At 40.5% G+C, this 17,198-nt stretch overlaps 1 protein-coding gene across 2 annotated transcripts; it reads left to right on the forward strand.

Moving 5' to 3' along the window:
- The first annotated feature begins 1,098 nt into the window (after positions 1 to 1,098).
- Positions 1,099 to 16,711, forward strand: smim29 (small integral membrane protein 29). Of its 2 annotated transcripts, none has more exons than XM_072563533.1 (5): positions 1,099 to 1,225; positions 6,580 to 6,909; positions 10,226 to 10,251; positions 12,921 to 13,026; positions 15,986 to 16,711. In XM_072563533.1, exons 2-5 carry the CDS (start codon positions 6,799 to 6,801, stop codon positions 16,052 to 16,054), a joined length of 312 nt encoding a protein of 103 aa, XP_072419634.1. In that variant the 5' UTR covers positions 1,099 to 1,225; positions 6,580 to 6,798; the 3' UTR covers positions 16,055 to 16,711. The 2 variants fall into 2 exon arrangements, with proteins under 2 accessions (XP_072419634.1, XP_072419635.1); XM_072563534.1 differs by having other exon boundaries at positions 1,117 to 1,208.
- Positions 16,712 to 17,198: the final 487 nt, after the last annotated feature.

Here is a 17,198-nt window from a genome sequence, read left to right on the forward strand (position 1 = left end):
GGCCTCCAGTCTGAAAAACATCCCTCCACCACCACCCTCTGTCTTCTACCTTTGAGCCAGTTCTTTATCCAAATGGCTAGTTCTCCTTGTATTCCAAGAAGATCTAATCTTGCTAACCAGTCTCCCATGGGGAACCTTATCAAACATCCTACTGAAGTCCATGTATATCATGTCTACCGCTCTGCCCTCATCAATCTTCTTTGCTACTTCTTCAAAAAAAACTCAATCAAGTTTGTGAGACATGATTTCCCATGTACCAAGCCATGTTGACTATCCCTAATCAGTCCTTGCTTTTCCAAATACATGTACATCCTGTCCCTCAGGATTCCGATCACATTTTGCTCCAAAAATAAGGGAACTTTGCTCAGTGGATGCTGGCTGTTTTGCTGAGTGTTTCTAGCATGATCTGCTTATTTTATAACTGATAAATATTTATTTTCTTTTTGTTTTCTATTGTAATTGTAAGGACCTCAAAGAGGCTAAACTGTTAAACCAAGATGTTAAATCTTCACGACTAAGGCACTGAATGGATCAGATCAAATGAAGGTTAACATATTGGTTTTAACAGTTTAGTCTCTTTGATGTCCTTACAATTACAATAGAAAACAAAATAAATGTTAACCATAAAATAAGCTGATCATGCTGGAAATACTCAAACAACCAGCGTCTGCGAAACGAAGTTACCCCTCTTATCTGGAAAGCAATATACCAGTCAGAATAACTCTCATTCCCAATGTTCCGCCCATTTTGGCAAAAATTAAGACGCATTAACCCTAGTTTGTCCAACTATTGTAACTCATGAGGAAAGCGACACTCTTGTGACCTGATCTCAAATAAATCAGGCAATAAATCGCAATTGAAATCAGGTGCTGACTAATCTGCAACACATTTCGTAAATGTCGCTTTTTTTAAAAAAAAGTACAATCCGAGCAGTGGAATCCTACTTGTGTTTCCATTATCTCCTCATTGTTGGTAACCTTATCAATTGAGGAGTTAGTCCAATAGCTGCTGCTGCCTCGTCCCCAACCTTTGTCCAGCACATTCCCTGCAGCTCCTCCTCCGCTTTTGGTTTTTTTTGTGATTGGTTAACAGCGCGTCTCCGAGCGCAGTGTCTGAGTGGGGGCGGATCGACTCTCAGTCAGTTGGAACGCCGTGGAGATGAACTGAACCGTATTTCCAATGCGAAAAGCCGGGAGAGATGAGCGGAGGTAAAGGACGATTAAGGGTAGGTGAGAGGGTAGTAGAGGTGCTGTCCAGGGTATTGGTGAAAGGGTTGCTTGGCTTTCTGCAGGGCTTGGTGAAATGCAATGTCCGGGTCTAACTTCGCTGACTTCCGGGTATTGGGAGCTGAGCTGCACTGCGATAGCGCCGACTTGTTGCATTCAATAATCTGTGTGCAGTCCGATAGAGCTGCAGGGCCTGACCGCACCGACTCCCCTTCTCCTTATCGGTGCGTCTGAACGCATTTGCTGATTGGTTTTCCGGCTTCATTTTCTTTTCAATCAGAAACACAACAATTTCATTGGGTCCAGATGGCGCCTCCTGTAGCAGGAGGCGACAGTCAGGGAGAGCTGTCAGCGAAGAAGCTGGACAGTCACAATAGATCATCCCTGGAGGAAAGCAGCGTCTTTGTCAGTCTAAACAGGATGTCTTGGTCAAGAGAGGCAAAGGATTCCTAAAAATGTGTACAATTACAGGCTTAACCCAGGGTATGTACTCCGATTTCCTGGTTTTAGCCTCACTTCCTGTTACTACTTGCAAATACTTGATGTCAGTGGACTGAAGAATCCCCGCTGCACAATCTTCAGACTGTCTATTACAGCACAAGCATTAGGTCAAGGCAGATGAAGTTAAAAGCTTGAGTGGATAGTGGGGGAGTTGCAAATGGCAATGTGCAAGAGGGATGGGGCAGGCACCAAAGTATCACACTTAGACTTCAACAGAGGAAAGCAGACCTTTAGGCCAAACTGAGGCAGTGGTTCTGCATGTGTGTCCTCTGAAGGCTGTGGAGGAAGGAAGGTCTTGGTCAGGTAGCCTACCTGCCAAGATGTAGGAAGCTGGACTGATTCATGGAAAGACCGGAAATACCTGAAAATCCAGTGACTGAAGGTAGAACTGTGGATGCATAACCAGCTATGGCATCGAGGGCCCTCAACAAGAGCTCATAGGCATTATCGTTAAAGGGATATCTGACAAAGGTATTTAGGAAAGCTAACTGCAGCAGAGATTTTCTGAGTACAAGCAAGCTGAAGGAAAGGACCTGGTTACCATATTCCTGGAGCTAGTGAAGTTGTTTGAGTACATTGTCCTCCTAGATCCCTCCTTCAAATCATCCCAGTACAGACAGCTAAAGCAGTGAGGAACAGGAATGTCTGTATATAGGTGAGGAGTCTTAAAAGTGGCAAACCAAAATTGTCCTTTTAAAGCAAACAATCACATCATCCAAATCATTGGGGAGAGTTTGGACTCCTAAGATCAGGAAGTTGTCAGGGAGGTAACCTTTCTCTATTGCAATCGATCCAAAGAGGTGTTAGAATTCTGTAAGGCTGGGCATCTAAATGAGATTGCCCATGGATGTCAGGCATAGAGAGCCATCCAGAACATGTTCCCTGGCTTTCCCTTCTCATTAGATGTTAAACCAGTTGTGCCTCCCATCGGTAGAAAAGCAGTGTCACCTAGGTTCCTTCAGGAGAATGCTCACTTTGATGTTGAGTGATAGGGAGTTATTTTGTTGGTAAGCATGAGACTTGCAAAGTGGAAACTGCTTCCATTCTTGACATGACAATAGGTGCAGGAGTAGGCCATTCTGCCCTTCAAGCCAGCACCATTATTCATCATGATCATGGCTGATCCTCCACAATCCTGTTCTTGCCTTATCCCCATAACCCTTGATTCCATTATCCTTAAGAGCTCTATCCAATTCTTTCTTGCAAGTATCCAGAGCCTTGGCCTCCATAGCCTTCTGGGACAGAGCATTCCATACACCCACCACTCTCTGGGTGAAGAAGTTTCTCCTCAACTCTGTTATAAGTGGCCGACCCATTATTTTTAAAATGTGCCCTTTGGTTCGGGACTCGCCTATCAGCAGACACCTGTTTCCTGCCTCCAGAGTGTCCAATCCTTTTTAATAATCTTATACATCTCAATCAGATCCCCTCTCGGCCTTCTAAACTCGAGCATATACAAGCCCAGTCACTCCAATCTTTCAGCGTAAGGTCGTCCTGCCATTCTGGGAATTGACCTTGTGAACCTACGCTGCACTCCCTCAATCGCCAGAATGTCTTTCCTCCAATTTGGAGACCAAAACTGTGCATGATATTCCAGGTGCGGTCTCACTAGGGCCCTGTACAGCAGCAGAAGGACCTCTTTGCTTCTATACTCAATTACTCTTGTTTTGAAGGCCAGCATGCTATTAGCTTCCTTCACTGCCTGAGTGGAGGTATCAACCATTACTAGTTATTCTGAGAGCATCCTACGAAATAATCAACCATTCCCTCATCCAGAAGTTTGCATCACAAGGGTTGGATAGCCTTTATTAACCCTTTTCATAACCTGGTCTTTCTGGTAGTTCACAAACTAATCGATAAGCCATGGAATTAAGAAAGTTTGTGAATACCTATGGTGGTTAAGGTCAAACGTGGTAGAGATGTGACTGTTCTTGGAAATTATGCATGGTGACTGTATGAGCTGCAGATTGAGGTCCACATGGGGTTCAAGAGTTTTTAACCTTGTTTTACACACTGGAGGTGTATTGGTATGTATAGTATCTTGGAACTGTTCTAGTGGCACGGAATTGAACTGTTATTTTACTTGCCTGCACCTTCACTGCTCTTAATGGTTCATGTCGCAGAGCTGTCCCTTGGTGTAATCCTGGAAGTGTTCCTCATCACTAGGAGAAAAGGACAATTAGCAAGTCAGGGATGACCGAGAGGTAGCAGCTTATTTCTACTTCATGTAAGTACAGACAATGTTCAGTAAAGATGGTGATAACATTGGCCATTGTAAGTAAAGATGACCATCCAGTAAAGATCCCTTACTATTGATCCCAACACATCAGTGGGAGGGAGTCTGGGATACCTGCTGAAGTCTTTGGAGCAAAGTATCATCTCCGAGTTGTCAAATCTATCCCCCACTGTACTCATGAGGGAAAAAAAGTTGTAAAAAGAGGATCTGTGTGGTTTGCCAGACATAGCAATTCTTGAGGGGGCTTACCCTCTACCTATGATTTGAAGAAGTTTTACAAGTTCTGAAAGATGCAGGATGTTTCTTCAGTCTTGACTTTGGCAACAGTAATAACTAGCAACCTGTTGCTGATCAAGATACTGAAAAGATGACATTTCTAATGGGCACTAGGGAACTTTACAAAGCATGAACAGTATTCTTGAGTATTTCTAATGTCCTTGCAATCTTTTTGCATCTGATTGATAAAGCTTTTGACAATTTTGATTCCTGGTCCCTGTTTGTATATCTGGATGATATACTTTCCTTTTTAGGCTTGATGATCAAGGAGACCCTTGAAGGACATGACACCACCTTAGCAAGTTAATCAAAGTTTAACTAGAAAGTCAAATCACTAGTGTCAACGTTTCCAGAACAAATACACAACCTTGTGCACTCCTGACACTGAGAAAATTCAGGCAGTACAGAAGTGGCCCTGACCCAAGACTGAGGTAACTGGGTGGGATTCTTGGTCTAGCTGGTTACTGTAGAAACTTTGTACAAGGCTAGGCACCATTAGCTGTCTCATGCCATGACTCACTGAGACCAAAAATGATTTTTGGAGTGAGATTTTACAGTACTTTGATCAGTCTGAAAAATAAAGTCATGGCTAACAGTGAGGAAACTGAAGGGTAAGGTCCATGTAATGACAATATGTATTATTTGGTTCTTGAGATGAGAGGGTTCCATGAGGACAATTTGAATGTTATGGGTCATTTACAGAACCAATTACAAATATAAAGGAACCAGACTGTTACATCGAGTTTAGAGGCTCAGGTGTACAAAATAAATATATTTTCAAATTAAGTGCTGGATACTGAAAGGTACTTAATTAAATCCATCTAATGCATTGGCTGCTGTTTTCCATCACTTCAAAATGATATTGGCTTCCTCCTTTATACATGTACAAACCACTGACAATGTTTCTCACTTCCCCCAAGTTCCTGAGCAAAATCTAATGAAAGCCTATGGGCAAGTGTGGGTGTAAAGAATAGCCAGAACTGCTTTCTTGATCACCAAATTTCTAAATGTTATAACCACTACCCATTTTCCATAAAGTTATAAGCAACAAGAAAACATTTTAGGTAATTCATGTACAGAACATGTGCAGTTCCTGGTTGCTATCAATATCAAGCCCCTCACTTTTGATAGATCTAATTTAATGAACCTTTTGTTTCCTTTCATTCATGTCTGCACTTAAACAACTTTTAAAGGAAGGCACTTCTTAAGAAATTTTCCCACTTACGATAAAATTTGAGCAATGTTGTTTGTCAAGAATTCAGGAAGTTGTGTAGCTTGTTCCAGTAAATTCTTGAAAGATATTGATGTGGCCAGTGATAACTGTGTGCAGAACAATTGAAGTCATGCCAATTACAGCAACTTGCCATTTGTGTTGCACCTTAGTTAGAGACAAAAAATGCAGATGCTGGAATTAAAGGTAGACAAACAGGAGACTTGAAGAACACAGCAAAACAGGCCGCATCAGGAGGTGTAGAAGTCAATGTTTTGGGTATAACCCTTCCTCAGGACTGGGGGGTGAGTATATGGGGAGCTGCTTATTTTTCTTCTGCTTTTTGTTTTAATTGTGTTGGCAAAGGTTAGTGGGAGTCTAGAACTAACTGACTGTAAGGGTGGTAGAGGCAGAAACCCTGATAACACTTAGAATTGTTTAGATGTTCACTTATGATGCCAAGGCATAGAAGGATATTGGCCAAATGCTGGAAATGGGATTGGAATAGTAAGGTGGTTGTTTTTGACTGGGGTGTTCTTGTACACCTGTGACTAGACCCTGTAACACACTCACCCTGAATCCCATGCCTTTATGAATCTTTTGCCCTTTTGCTCCCTTTCTCCCAAGTTCACTTCATTTTTTTGCAGCTTTCCAGTTCCCTCTATCGCCCTACTACTCAATCCCAAACTACTAGATTGTCTTTCTTAACCTTTCCTAAATTTCTCCTGATTCCGTGTGCATGATCTATAAAAATGTGTGCAAAATACCAGAAGAAAGCTTATACATTATCAGAGATACTTATACAAACATATGGTGTTGTCAGCATTGTTAACCAGCTTGTTGGAGTTAGAGTAATGAAATAGATTTTATGTATCATCAATTCTTGTTCCTTTTGTTTTTCCTTAACACATACTTTCTGGTGCATACTGGATCTAAATGTTCACTTGTGTTTTTGGGGAGGTGCTGGTAATTATAAGTTTACTAATGTTTCCCTTCAAACTGCCTTTGCTGTAGCAGGGTTAATCCTATTACATGGGCTCTAAGCTACTGTGTTTCAAGTTTTTGGTCACTCGCTGATGAATGTTGATAGGAATCTCTAACTTTGTTTTTTCCCCTGCTTTGTCTTTTAGATACATTGGTGTGAAACTTCCAAATGTGCCTAAAAACACAGAAATGAAGATGCGTGAGAATGATTTGACTTAGCTGTGGGTTTTGATGCATCATCGAAGTGAAGCCACAAGGTCCACCTTTCCAATCAGACTGAGTTTTCTGTTTTCAAAAATTTTGTGAATGAAGTCACATGTTTCTACTGCAGATGCATATTATTCTATCGCAAGACACATTTGGCAATGAGTAACTCTTCAACAATCGTGCCTCCTGTTGACAAAAGTAATGCAGTTGCGGGATTTGTTCTAGTGCCTTTCTTTCTTCTGACGTTAGTTGGATTCACTGTTGCTATGGTAAAGCACATTTCTTACTTGCACTATTAATCGCACTATTACTTTCCTTTGTGAAGTTCCTGAGTAGAATATCATGGGTTACACTAAACAATTGTGGGAGACAAGATATAAGCATAATGGATCTGTTATGTCCTGTTCTCAAGATAAAGTTATTATCTTGAGGTACAATGAAAGTTCACACTGTTATAGAGTCATAGCGATGTACAGCATGGAAACAGACCCTTCGGTCCAACCCGTCCATGCTGACCAGATATCCCAACCCAATCTAGTCCCCATCTGCCAGCACCCGGCCCATATCCCTTCCAATTCATATACCCATCCAAATGCCTCTTAAATGTTCCAATTGAAACAGCCTCCACCACCTCCTCTGGCAGCTCATTCCATACATGTACCACCCTCTGAATGAAAATGTTGTCCCTTATGTCTCTTATATCTTTCCCCTCTCACCCTAAACCTATGCCTGTTAGTTCTGGACTCCCCGGCCCCAGGGAAAAGACTTTGCCTATTTACCCTATCCATGCCCCTCATAATTTTGTAAACCTGTATAACGTCACCCCTCAGCCTCCGACGCTCCAGGGAAAACAGCCCCAGCCTGTTCAGCCTCTCCGTATAGCTCAAATCCTCCAACTCTGGCCAGGACCATGTAAATCTTTTCTGAACCCTTTCAAGTTTCACAACATCTTTCCTATAGGAAGGAGACCAAAATTGCATGCAATATTCCAACAGTGGCCTAGCCAATGTCCTGTACAGCCGCAACATGACCTCCCAACTCCTGTACTCAATACTCTGACCAATAAAGGAAAGCATACCAAACACCATCTTCACTATCCTATCTACCTGCGACTCCACTATCAAGGAGCTATGAACCTGCACTCCAAGGTCTCTCATTTTGAACTCATCAGACAACTAGGTTTTTTGATTAGATTAGATTACTTAGTGTGGAAACAGGCCCTTCAGCCCAACAAGTCCACACCGCCCCGCCGAAGCGCAACCCACTATGGGCAATTTAGCATGGCCAATTCACCTGACCTGCACATCTTTGGACTGTGGGAGGAAACCGGAGACACTGGGAGACCCACGCAGACACTGGGAGAATGTGCAAACTCCACACAGTCGCCTGAGGCGGGAATTGAACCCGGGTCTCTGGCGCTGTGAGGCAGCAGTGCTAACCACTGTGCCAGCGTGCCACCCACCGTGTTTCTTGATTAAAAACAAAATGGTAATCCTTTCATTTTAAATTGATTATTAATAGAATTGTTACCTGCAATCTTGACCAAAATAAGACTGTTACTGTAACTTGTTGGGGTGGAGGAGAACTAATATAGTATGATAACTCATTGAATCTTCTACTTTAGTTCAGAATCTGAGGGAAAAACTCTAAACTGCTTCCAGGGCACAATTCTTACTGAATGTGTCTGAGCCTGATATTATCCATTCTTCCAGAATTTACTTAAAGCTGTATCATGTTTGTTTTGACATCTCAAAAGTTTTCATTGACCGTGGCATGCTACATAATGTTAATCTGTTCAATCATGACCTATTTCATATGGTTTATGTTCTTGTCCCAGGTGATTAGGAGGAAGTTGCCAAGTATTGCTTTATAGAGATGTCAACATTTAATTTAATTGGTGCTGAAGTAAAGTTCAATGTATTTTCATTTATCATTTTTCATTGTTCACTGTTTCCTGTATAGCCACTTACTCTTGGCATTCCTATTTTTTTTTTGTCAAATTGCTAACCATTGTTTTTAACCCTCAAATCATTTCAAACAATGACTGCAGATGCTGGAAACCAGCGTTTAGATTAGAGTGGTGCTGGAAAAACACAGCAGTTCAGGCAGCATCCAAGGAGCAGTAAGCTATGCTACAGGAGAGTTCCTTAATACTCTGTCAAGAGTTGAATCAGTATAGACTGATTCATCAAATTAATCACTTTGAGATGTGCACCCAGATCATAAGATAAGAACTGGGAGCAGGAGTAGATAATTCGGCCCCTTGAGTATGCTCCACCATTTCGTATAATCATAGCCGATCTCCTCTCAGCCTCAACATCACTTTCTTGCCTGCTTTCCTTAACCCTGCTTAAATTTACTCAATGTCCCAGATTCCACCACACTCTGGGATAGTGAATTCCATTGATTCATGACCCTTTTGAGAGAAGTAATTTCTCCTCATTACTGTTTTAAAACTCTCATTCTAGATTGCCCCACATGAGGAAACGTCCTCTTCACTGTCTACTTTGTCGGTCTTCTATAGCATCTTATCCACCTTAAATAAATCTCCTCGTGGCATAATGCTGAGTAAGAGTCAATAGTGAATTAACACTCTGATTGTTGTGCAGTACCCCAAAAGATGACTAATTCTTACCCAATATACATGCTTAACTGTTATTTATCAAGGAAAAAACAACTTGGTAAAAACAATGACTGCAGGTGCTGGAAACCAGAGTCTAGATTAGAGTGGTGCTGGAAGAGCACAGCAGTTCAAGCAGCATCCGAGGAGCAGTAAAATCGACGTTTCGGGCAAAAGCCCTTGATCAGGAATACAGGTATTCCTGATGAAGGGCATTTGCCCGAAATGTTGAATTTTTTTTTAAACTGCTCCTCGGATGCTGCCTAAACTGCTGTGATCTTCCAGCACCACTCTCATCTAGACTTTATTGTCTTTAGTTAACATAAATAATAAGTCTAGATTAGAGTGGTGCTGGAAGATCACAGCAGTTTAGGCAGCATCCGAGGAGCAGTTTTAAAAAAAAATTCAACATTTCGGGCAAATGCCCTTCATCAGGAATACCTGTATTCCTGATCAAGGGCTTTTGCCCGAAACGTCGATTTTACTGCTCCTCGGATGCTGCTTGAACTGCTGTGATCTTCCAGCACCACTCTAATCTAGACTTATTATTTATGTTAACTAAAGACAATAATGGACCATTGCATTAAAACTATTGCACATCTGTCTGACGATGCATTTGGATATGATTCTTGATGTACCAGGAAATGTAATTTTAGTTTATTGCAACAGATAACATATAATATACAATAATGAATCTGGCTATTTGACCCAACTGCTCTGGTCCTGATGTTTACACTTCTGCATGAGCTTCCTGGCATTTCACCTCAGTCTCATCCTTTTAGCTCAGTGTAAAGAAATATGATTAGTCAAAGTAGGATGGCAACATTTATTCGAAGCTGTGCATATAGCCGACTACCTTTGTACCTGAGATTGTTTACTCATTACCTTTTGTGCACTATTATATTAGACAAATTTTAGAATGATATTAAACTTTACTGAATTGCTTTTGGTTTTTGTTTTATCAGGTGATGTATATTCAGAAGAGACGCAGGTAACCAATGCTAATCTTGAGTAACTAAGCAGTGCGGCTTTTCTATCCTGTACCTAAATTATAGTTTGGCTCATTGATTTATATTCCTTTCACAACTATGCATGAGACTTTCTTCTATCTTGACATAACCAAGAATGCAGCCGTTTTCGATACTTTATAATAGAATGTTACCAGGAAATGTGAGCACTTGAAATTTGATTTCAATGTAATGGTGAACAAACACTATTACATTTGGGGTTTTTTTTCCTGAACACAGATTTGCTATCTCTTTGCTACTAATTTCCAGTTGTTAGCCAGTGAACATACTGCTAAGTGTAGTTGTGCTGCACATATAGAAAAGCAAATCATGTTGAGAATCAGATGGCATTAATATAAACTTCAAGGTTCATTCTTCATTTTATTCAGAATTGTTATTCTAATACAGGAGGGCTTACGTCTGTTGAATTGTACTTCATAGGGTCAACACCTTCAAAAGACATGGAAAATATTGTGAGGAGCTAAAATGAAGCATAGAAAAAGATGTACAAAATTACAAATGGCTGTGAATAGGGTATTCGGATAGGAATATGAGAAGGCTATTTAACCTGTCAAGGCTTTTGCCAGTAAAGCTAAACCAATACTGATTATTGACTGAACTCTGTATATCCATGTTTGCCCCATGTCTCTCAATATCATTGATTATCAAAATTTATCAATCTCAATATGACTTAAAATTAACTGTTGATTTTGTTACAACTGCAAAAATTTTCAGTCCTCTACCACTCCTCTAATAGAGGCATTTCTTAACTTCATTCCAGAATGATCTGGCTCTAGTTTTTAGGCTATGTCCCCTAAGTCCAGACTTCCTAACTGGCATGAATAGTTTACCTCTTTTGAGAGTATTGAAGCAGAGATATTGCCGATCCAGTGACTTAAACTAATTAAATTTTAAGACCTTGTGATTAATCACAAGTCATATCTATTTGTACTTTGTTGTCCCCAGGGAGGGAATAACACAAATGTTTATTGTTGACTGAAAAAAATAAATAAACCAGCTGTTAATATTTAAGTCATGTGGAATTAATTTTTAGTTTTCTACCAGAAGATTTTTGAAACTAAGTAATGAAGGGAGAGGAAGAATTTGCAAATTTTAGTGCCCTGTTATTGCATTAATCATACCACTGCATTTATATGGGATGGAAAGACGTAAGAGAGCATTGATTACATTTTTGTTTAGTGAGCTAAACCTATGTAAGCTCAATGTAGTCTCTGTCACATCATGAAAACACTTTCCCTTTCTCCAAGTGTCTTCCCTCTGCCTAGCCCGAGGGCATTTTGGTGTTGAAGTGCAGTATGCCTCCAATAATGCATCCAGGTGACCTCAATATGACAGCAGTGGCAATTCTCTTAAAAGAATGTATTCCTGGGATGAGGGTGTTGCTGTGTAGGTCAGAATTTATTGCTCATCTCTAATTGGGCAGTTAAGAGTCAACCCCATTGCTTTGGACCTGGAGACACATCGAGGCCAGACCAGGTAAGGGTGGCAGTGTCCTTCCTTAAAAACATTAGTGAACTAGATGGTTTATACCCACAATTGACAATGGTCATCATTAGATTCTTAATGCCAGATATTTATTGAATTCAAATTCCACCATCTCCTGTGACAGGATTTGAACACCGTTCCCCAGAACATTGCCTCCACTCTGGATTAACAGTACAATGAAAATACCACTAGGCTATTGAGTGTCAGGATGTGGATTTGTTCATGTGTAAGATGCAAAAATATCTTTCAATTATATAGGATGTTTAATATAATTAAATAGTTCACGTGGTTTTACAGTGGAAAAAAACATGACGCTGTCCCAGAGAAATACAGCTAATTGTCACTGCGCAAGTGTTTTTCCAGCAGTAGGCATTGGCGAGAGCTTAGAAATGGGAACTTTTAGCTGGACACTTTTTTCCCTCTCCATGTGCAAGGTGAGTAGCCCAATTGTTAACAACCAACTACCTCAACTGAAGATCTTGGCATTTTTCTCTGTTATGGCTTATTGGACAGTGTATGTAGCAGCTAAGCTACTATGAAAGTCTGCATCTCTTCAAAAAAGATGGAATTTTCAAAATTACACTCTATTCCAGTTTTTCCAGGACAAAGCAGCCTACTTAATTGACATTGAATCCACTAGCTTAAACTCTCCCCACAATCTGCCAGTGACAGCAGTGATGCACTGCAGGACCTTACCAAGGCTCCCTTGATAGCACATTCCAACTTGTACTTCCAGGAAAGATATTGGAATAGCAGTTGCAAGTTCCCCTCAAAGCCACACACCACCTGACCTGGAACTTTGTTGTGATTCATTCACTGTTGTTGGGACAATTCCCTTCCAAATGGCACTGTGGGTGTTTCTACTTCTCATAGATTCCTGCGATTCAAGAAGGCTGCTTATTATCACCACCTCAAGGGCAATTAGGGTTGGCAAGAAATGCTGCCCTGGCTAATGATTCAGACATCCTGTGAACAAATAAATGAAGAAAAAATTATACCATTAATCAGTCAGTAGAACTTACTTTCCTCATATTTGATTGAGATGGTTAAAAATATATCTGACTTTGTTCTTCAGAATATTTAACCAACAGCAACAGAAGAAGAACTGTTAAAATGAGGATTTTTAAATGTCTTGCTTTTTCTCAAGATTAGACAAGCTTAGACATCAACTACTTCCTGTTTATACCTATGATCCCACTGAGGAAATGAATGAAGCTGAGGAAGAGCTTCTCTTGGATAGTGATGAACCTAAGGTGAGCACAGATTGGTTTCCTCTACACTCTCGAAGACCATAAATTCAAGAACTACTATAATTACATGGAAACTGTTTGGATAGGATATGTTTGTTGTGGGGTCAGTCTTCTAACTATATTGTTGTTTTTAAAGGGACTTAAATTGTTTTACTAATAAATTGGAATTTGTATAAAGTGTAAGAAATTTTAATGAAAACTAGCCAAACTGGCAAATAAACTTTGAAAATTAGATCTTCACTATTTAATATTTACCCAAATATAATTATTTGGTGTGTGGGAATTGAGACTGGTAACTGCAAGTGTGCATATATTTCTTAAATTGTGCAGTTGTTGATCTCTATTGCTAGGAAAAAATAATTCATTTATTTTTATTAAATTTCTAATATTCCAAAGAAGTATGTTTGATAGCAGGCTGCTGGTCCAGTAGATGTTGTCATCAAATTAAAGGAAATGAATTAATGTCTGACATTGACTGGAATTCTTGAGTGACACATTAAGATCAACCAAGGCTTTTCCCAACTTTTTTAAAAAAAGAGAAAAACACCATGAATTGCTTGTCATGATTGTTCAAGGGAACAATAGATTTTAAAAAAAGATTTACGAATCCATTAAACAACCAAGAAGATTGGCCCCTTTCCTTAACTTCCTAACATGACCAAACATCCTACACTCACTGAAGAATTACAGTCCTTACAGGAGCTAGTTCCAAGTTGCTTCAGCAGGCTTGTGTCTCTTTACTGTGCTAAGTCATACTTGTCAAGCATGCATTTCTCAGTTCTGAGAATCTCTGAACTAATGTCTAGCGGCAAGTCCTTCCACCCTGGCGTTCCTTCTCATGGCCATGACAGGACAAATATTCCAGTGTCCTTAGATATCTATTGGTCCCATCTCCAAACAGAACAAGCTCCCGCCAACATTCTGCCTGTCTAACAAAAGTCTTTTCCTGGCTGTTCACAATAGCTGCTTTTTCCCTGTTTTTCTATCGATCGACAGTGGTAAAGCCAGCTGTCTATCTCTGTCTCTTGAACAATGTTGCTTTTCTGACAATAGGGTTTGACCTGGATCTCTGTCACCATTGCAACCCAGATCATCGAGGGCGTCACAGTGGCACAGTGGTTAGCACTGCTGCCTCACAGCGCCAGAGACCTGGGTTCAATTCCCGCCTCAGGCGACTGACTGTGTGTGGAGTTTGCACGTTCTCCCCGTGTCTGCGTGGGTTTCCTCCGGGTACTCCGGTTTCCTCCCACAGTCCAAAGATGTGCAGGTCAGGTGAATTGGCCATGCTAAATTGCCCGTAGTGTTAGGTAAGGGGTAGATGTAGGGGTATGGGTGGGTTGTGCTTCGGCGGGGCGGTGTGGACTTGTTGGGCCGAAGGGCCTGTTTCCACACTGTAAGTAATCTAATCTAATCACACATGCATTTCACTAATAGGATGTCACTCTATATTACTGCATTTTACTATGAATTCAAGTAACCAGTTAATGTTTTGGACTATCTTATAAAGCCTCGCATTTGCAACTGAGCATAGTGTCAACAAACTAGTTAAAGATACTAAAACAGAAATTATTGGAAAAGCTCAGCAAGTCTGGCAGCACCTATGGAGAGAAATCAGGGTTAACTTTTTCAGGTCCAGTGACTCTTCCTCAGAACCAGTTTAAATAAAAACCAAGAACCTTTTTGTTTTTCTGTGTACGTGGGATGTGGCTGCTTCCTGAAGAAGCCAAGATTGTTGTAGTCTTTGGGATACAGGATCATGTACTGTCCTGTAAGGAAATCAGGGATTTTGACCCAGCTATAATGAAGGAATGGTGATAAACTTCGCTGTCTGGATGGTGTCTATCTTGGATTCGATCCTGCAGGTCATGGTATTCACATGCTCTGCTGCCCTTATCCTTCTGGATGGTGGAGGCTGAGAGTTTAGCAGGTGCTCATGGGAACATCCGCTCTTTATCTTATTCTCTCCCTTTTTTTGTTTTCTCTCTTTCTGCCCCTGCTTCGTATTACTTCTCCTGATTTTGGATCAGTAAATTGTCACGTGACCAGTTTTAATCGGTAGTGGCTTTTTTGGGTGTTTGCTTTGTGATGGCTATTTTAATTGTAAAACTGTATGAAATAAGTAGATGGATGGGACAGCCAGTTTGCGATGCAGAATAACACCAATAGCACAGGTTCAATTCCTCCATTGGCTGAGATTACCACGAAGGTCCTTCTTCTTCCCTTACCTGAGTAGAGTCCTAGAGATGTACAGAATAGAAACAGACCCTTTTGGTCCAACCCGTCCATGCCAACCAGATATCCCAACCCAATCTAGTCCCACCTGCCAGCACCCGGCCCATATCCCTCCAAACCCTTCCCATACATATACCCATCCAGATGCCTCTTAAATGTTGCAATTGTACCAGCCTCCACCACATCCTCTGGCAGCTCATTCCATACACGTACTACCCTCTGTGTGGAAAAAGTTGCCCCTTAGGTCTCTCTTTATATCTTTTCCCCTCTCACCCTAAACCTATGCCCTCCTAGTTCTGGACTCCCCCACCCCAGGGAAAAGACGTTTGTCTATTTATCCTATCCATGCCCCTCAAACTTTGTAAACCTCTATAAGGTCACCCCTCAGATCCTCCAACCCTGGCAACGTCCTTGTAAATCTTTTCTGAACCCTTTCAAGTTTCACAACATCTTCCCTGACTGTCAGGTTAAACCATCACCAGTTATATTTCTGTAATGAGAGAGCAGTCCTCTGGGACTGCAACAACTATAGTGGATGATTTGAGTGCCATACTGAATTGGGATCAAAACTAAACTGTCAAAAGTCTCATCTTTCCATAAACCCACCAAACAAATGTTGAAGTACTCGGTTCATAGAAATTTCCTCTTCTCAACCAGATTTTTTAATTCTTAAGTTGCAATATAGTGAGGAAAAATCTGACGAGTGTTTATATGCTTTTTGTTTTGACAGGTTGTGCAAGGCTGGGGGACCTCGCAACAGTACAGAAGAACATTTTTGACAAAGGGTATTAAAGCTTGATTCTTCTGTTACAGCTTTGATGTAACTCAAAGGCAGTTGTCGGCCCATATGTTTTTACAGTTGAATGCCTACAAAATACTGTGTGCAGAAGTGAAACTTGCCAATCACCAGATAACTTCTTACATACAAGTAAAATTTGTAATTGAATGGCATGTTTGATGCAAATATGGAAGCAGCAATCTATTTTATTTGCCTTAGAGGTACAGCAGGGTTATGGACATGTTACACTTACTTACAGGAGGTAGTCTTGATCTCCGGCAAGTCAGTGCATTAAATACACATTGATGCACAAATTAAGAGATTTATTTTTTATTTCAAGATTTGTTTCTAATTTTAATTTGTTAAATTAATTACAATATAAATGAGAGGGTTTTAGCCAGTGGAGTACCTATAATGTGGCAGCAGGATTTGTGGGTTCTTTGGTTTATTGGGTATAATCTTGTTTGGGGATGTTTTAGTCAGATTCTGTATGCAGAAGATGATATAAAATTTGTTCATATGAGTGCATAAGTTTTGAAAGGTCAGTGCAGTGCTGGAAAATAAGTTGGCATTTTGTTGAGGCATATGCTGATGTGTATTTACATAACAAACCATGTTCTTCCTTGAACAGTTCCTGATTAACTGAGACCTTGAATAAAATGTTTGTTTGAGTCCTCAGCTCAAAATTGTTGGCTGCTTCTTATTTGGAGAAAATATAAATACAGATTTATAGGACATTTCAAATCCTTTCTGGAACTTACAGTACAGAAAAACATTCTGAAGTGCAGCCTTTGGACAGAAGCTTCTTGCATCGTGTGTGAGCAAACACTTCAGATTTATACTAATGCCTTTGCATTTCTCCAGGCTGCAAACAATTTTCAATATGGATTTTTTGCGCTTTGTTGAGGTCGTTTATCATCCATTATAATTTTGAAAATAGTGGAACAGACAAAATAGTTAACATGTGTATTTGATACTTCACATGATAACAAAGTCTTTTTAAAAATATAGTGAGTAAATCTTAACCCTTTACCATAGTTATAGCAGCAGTGATGAAGAGCACCATTCGCTATTCCCTCTGGATTTCCCAGCTACGGTTTATTGTTGGGTCAAGAACTTAACTTTCATTGTACAGGAGGTACCTTTGAACTTGCAATTTGACAGA

The sequence above is a fragment of the Chiloscyllium punctatum genome, chromosome 45, assembly GCF_047496795.1.
Source record: "Chiloscyllium punctatum isolate Juve2018m chromosome 45, sChiPun1.3, whole genome shotgun sequence".
Lineage (NCBI taxonomy): Eukaryota > Metazoa > Chordata > Chondrichthyes > Orectolobiformes > Hemiscylliidae > Chiloscyllium > Chiloscyllium punctatum.

Bases quoted from the DNA above. Each gene is read 5' to 3' on its own strand.
- smim29 (XM_072563533.1), top strand. From the start codon at position 6,799: ATGAGTAACTCTTCAACAATCGTGCCTCCTGTTGACAAAAGTAATGCA. The intron at 6,910-10,225 runs GTAAAGCACATT...TTGTTTTATCAG, and splicing joins TTGGATTCACTGTTGCTATG to GTGATGTATATTCAGAAGAG. The intron at 13,027-15,985 runs GTGAGCACAGAT...TTGTTTTGACAG, and splicing joins TGGATAGTGATGAACCTAAG to GTTGTGCAAGGCTGGGGGAC.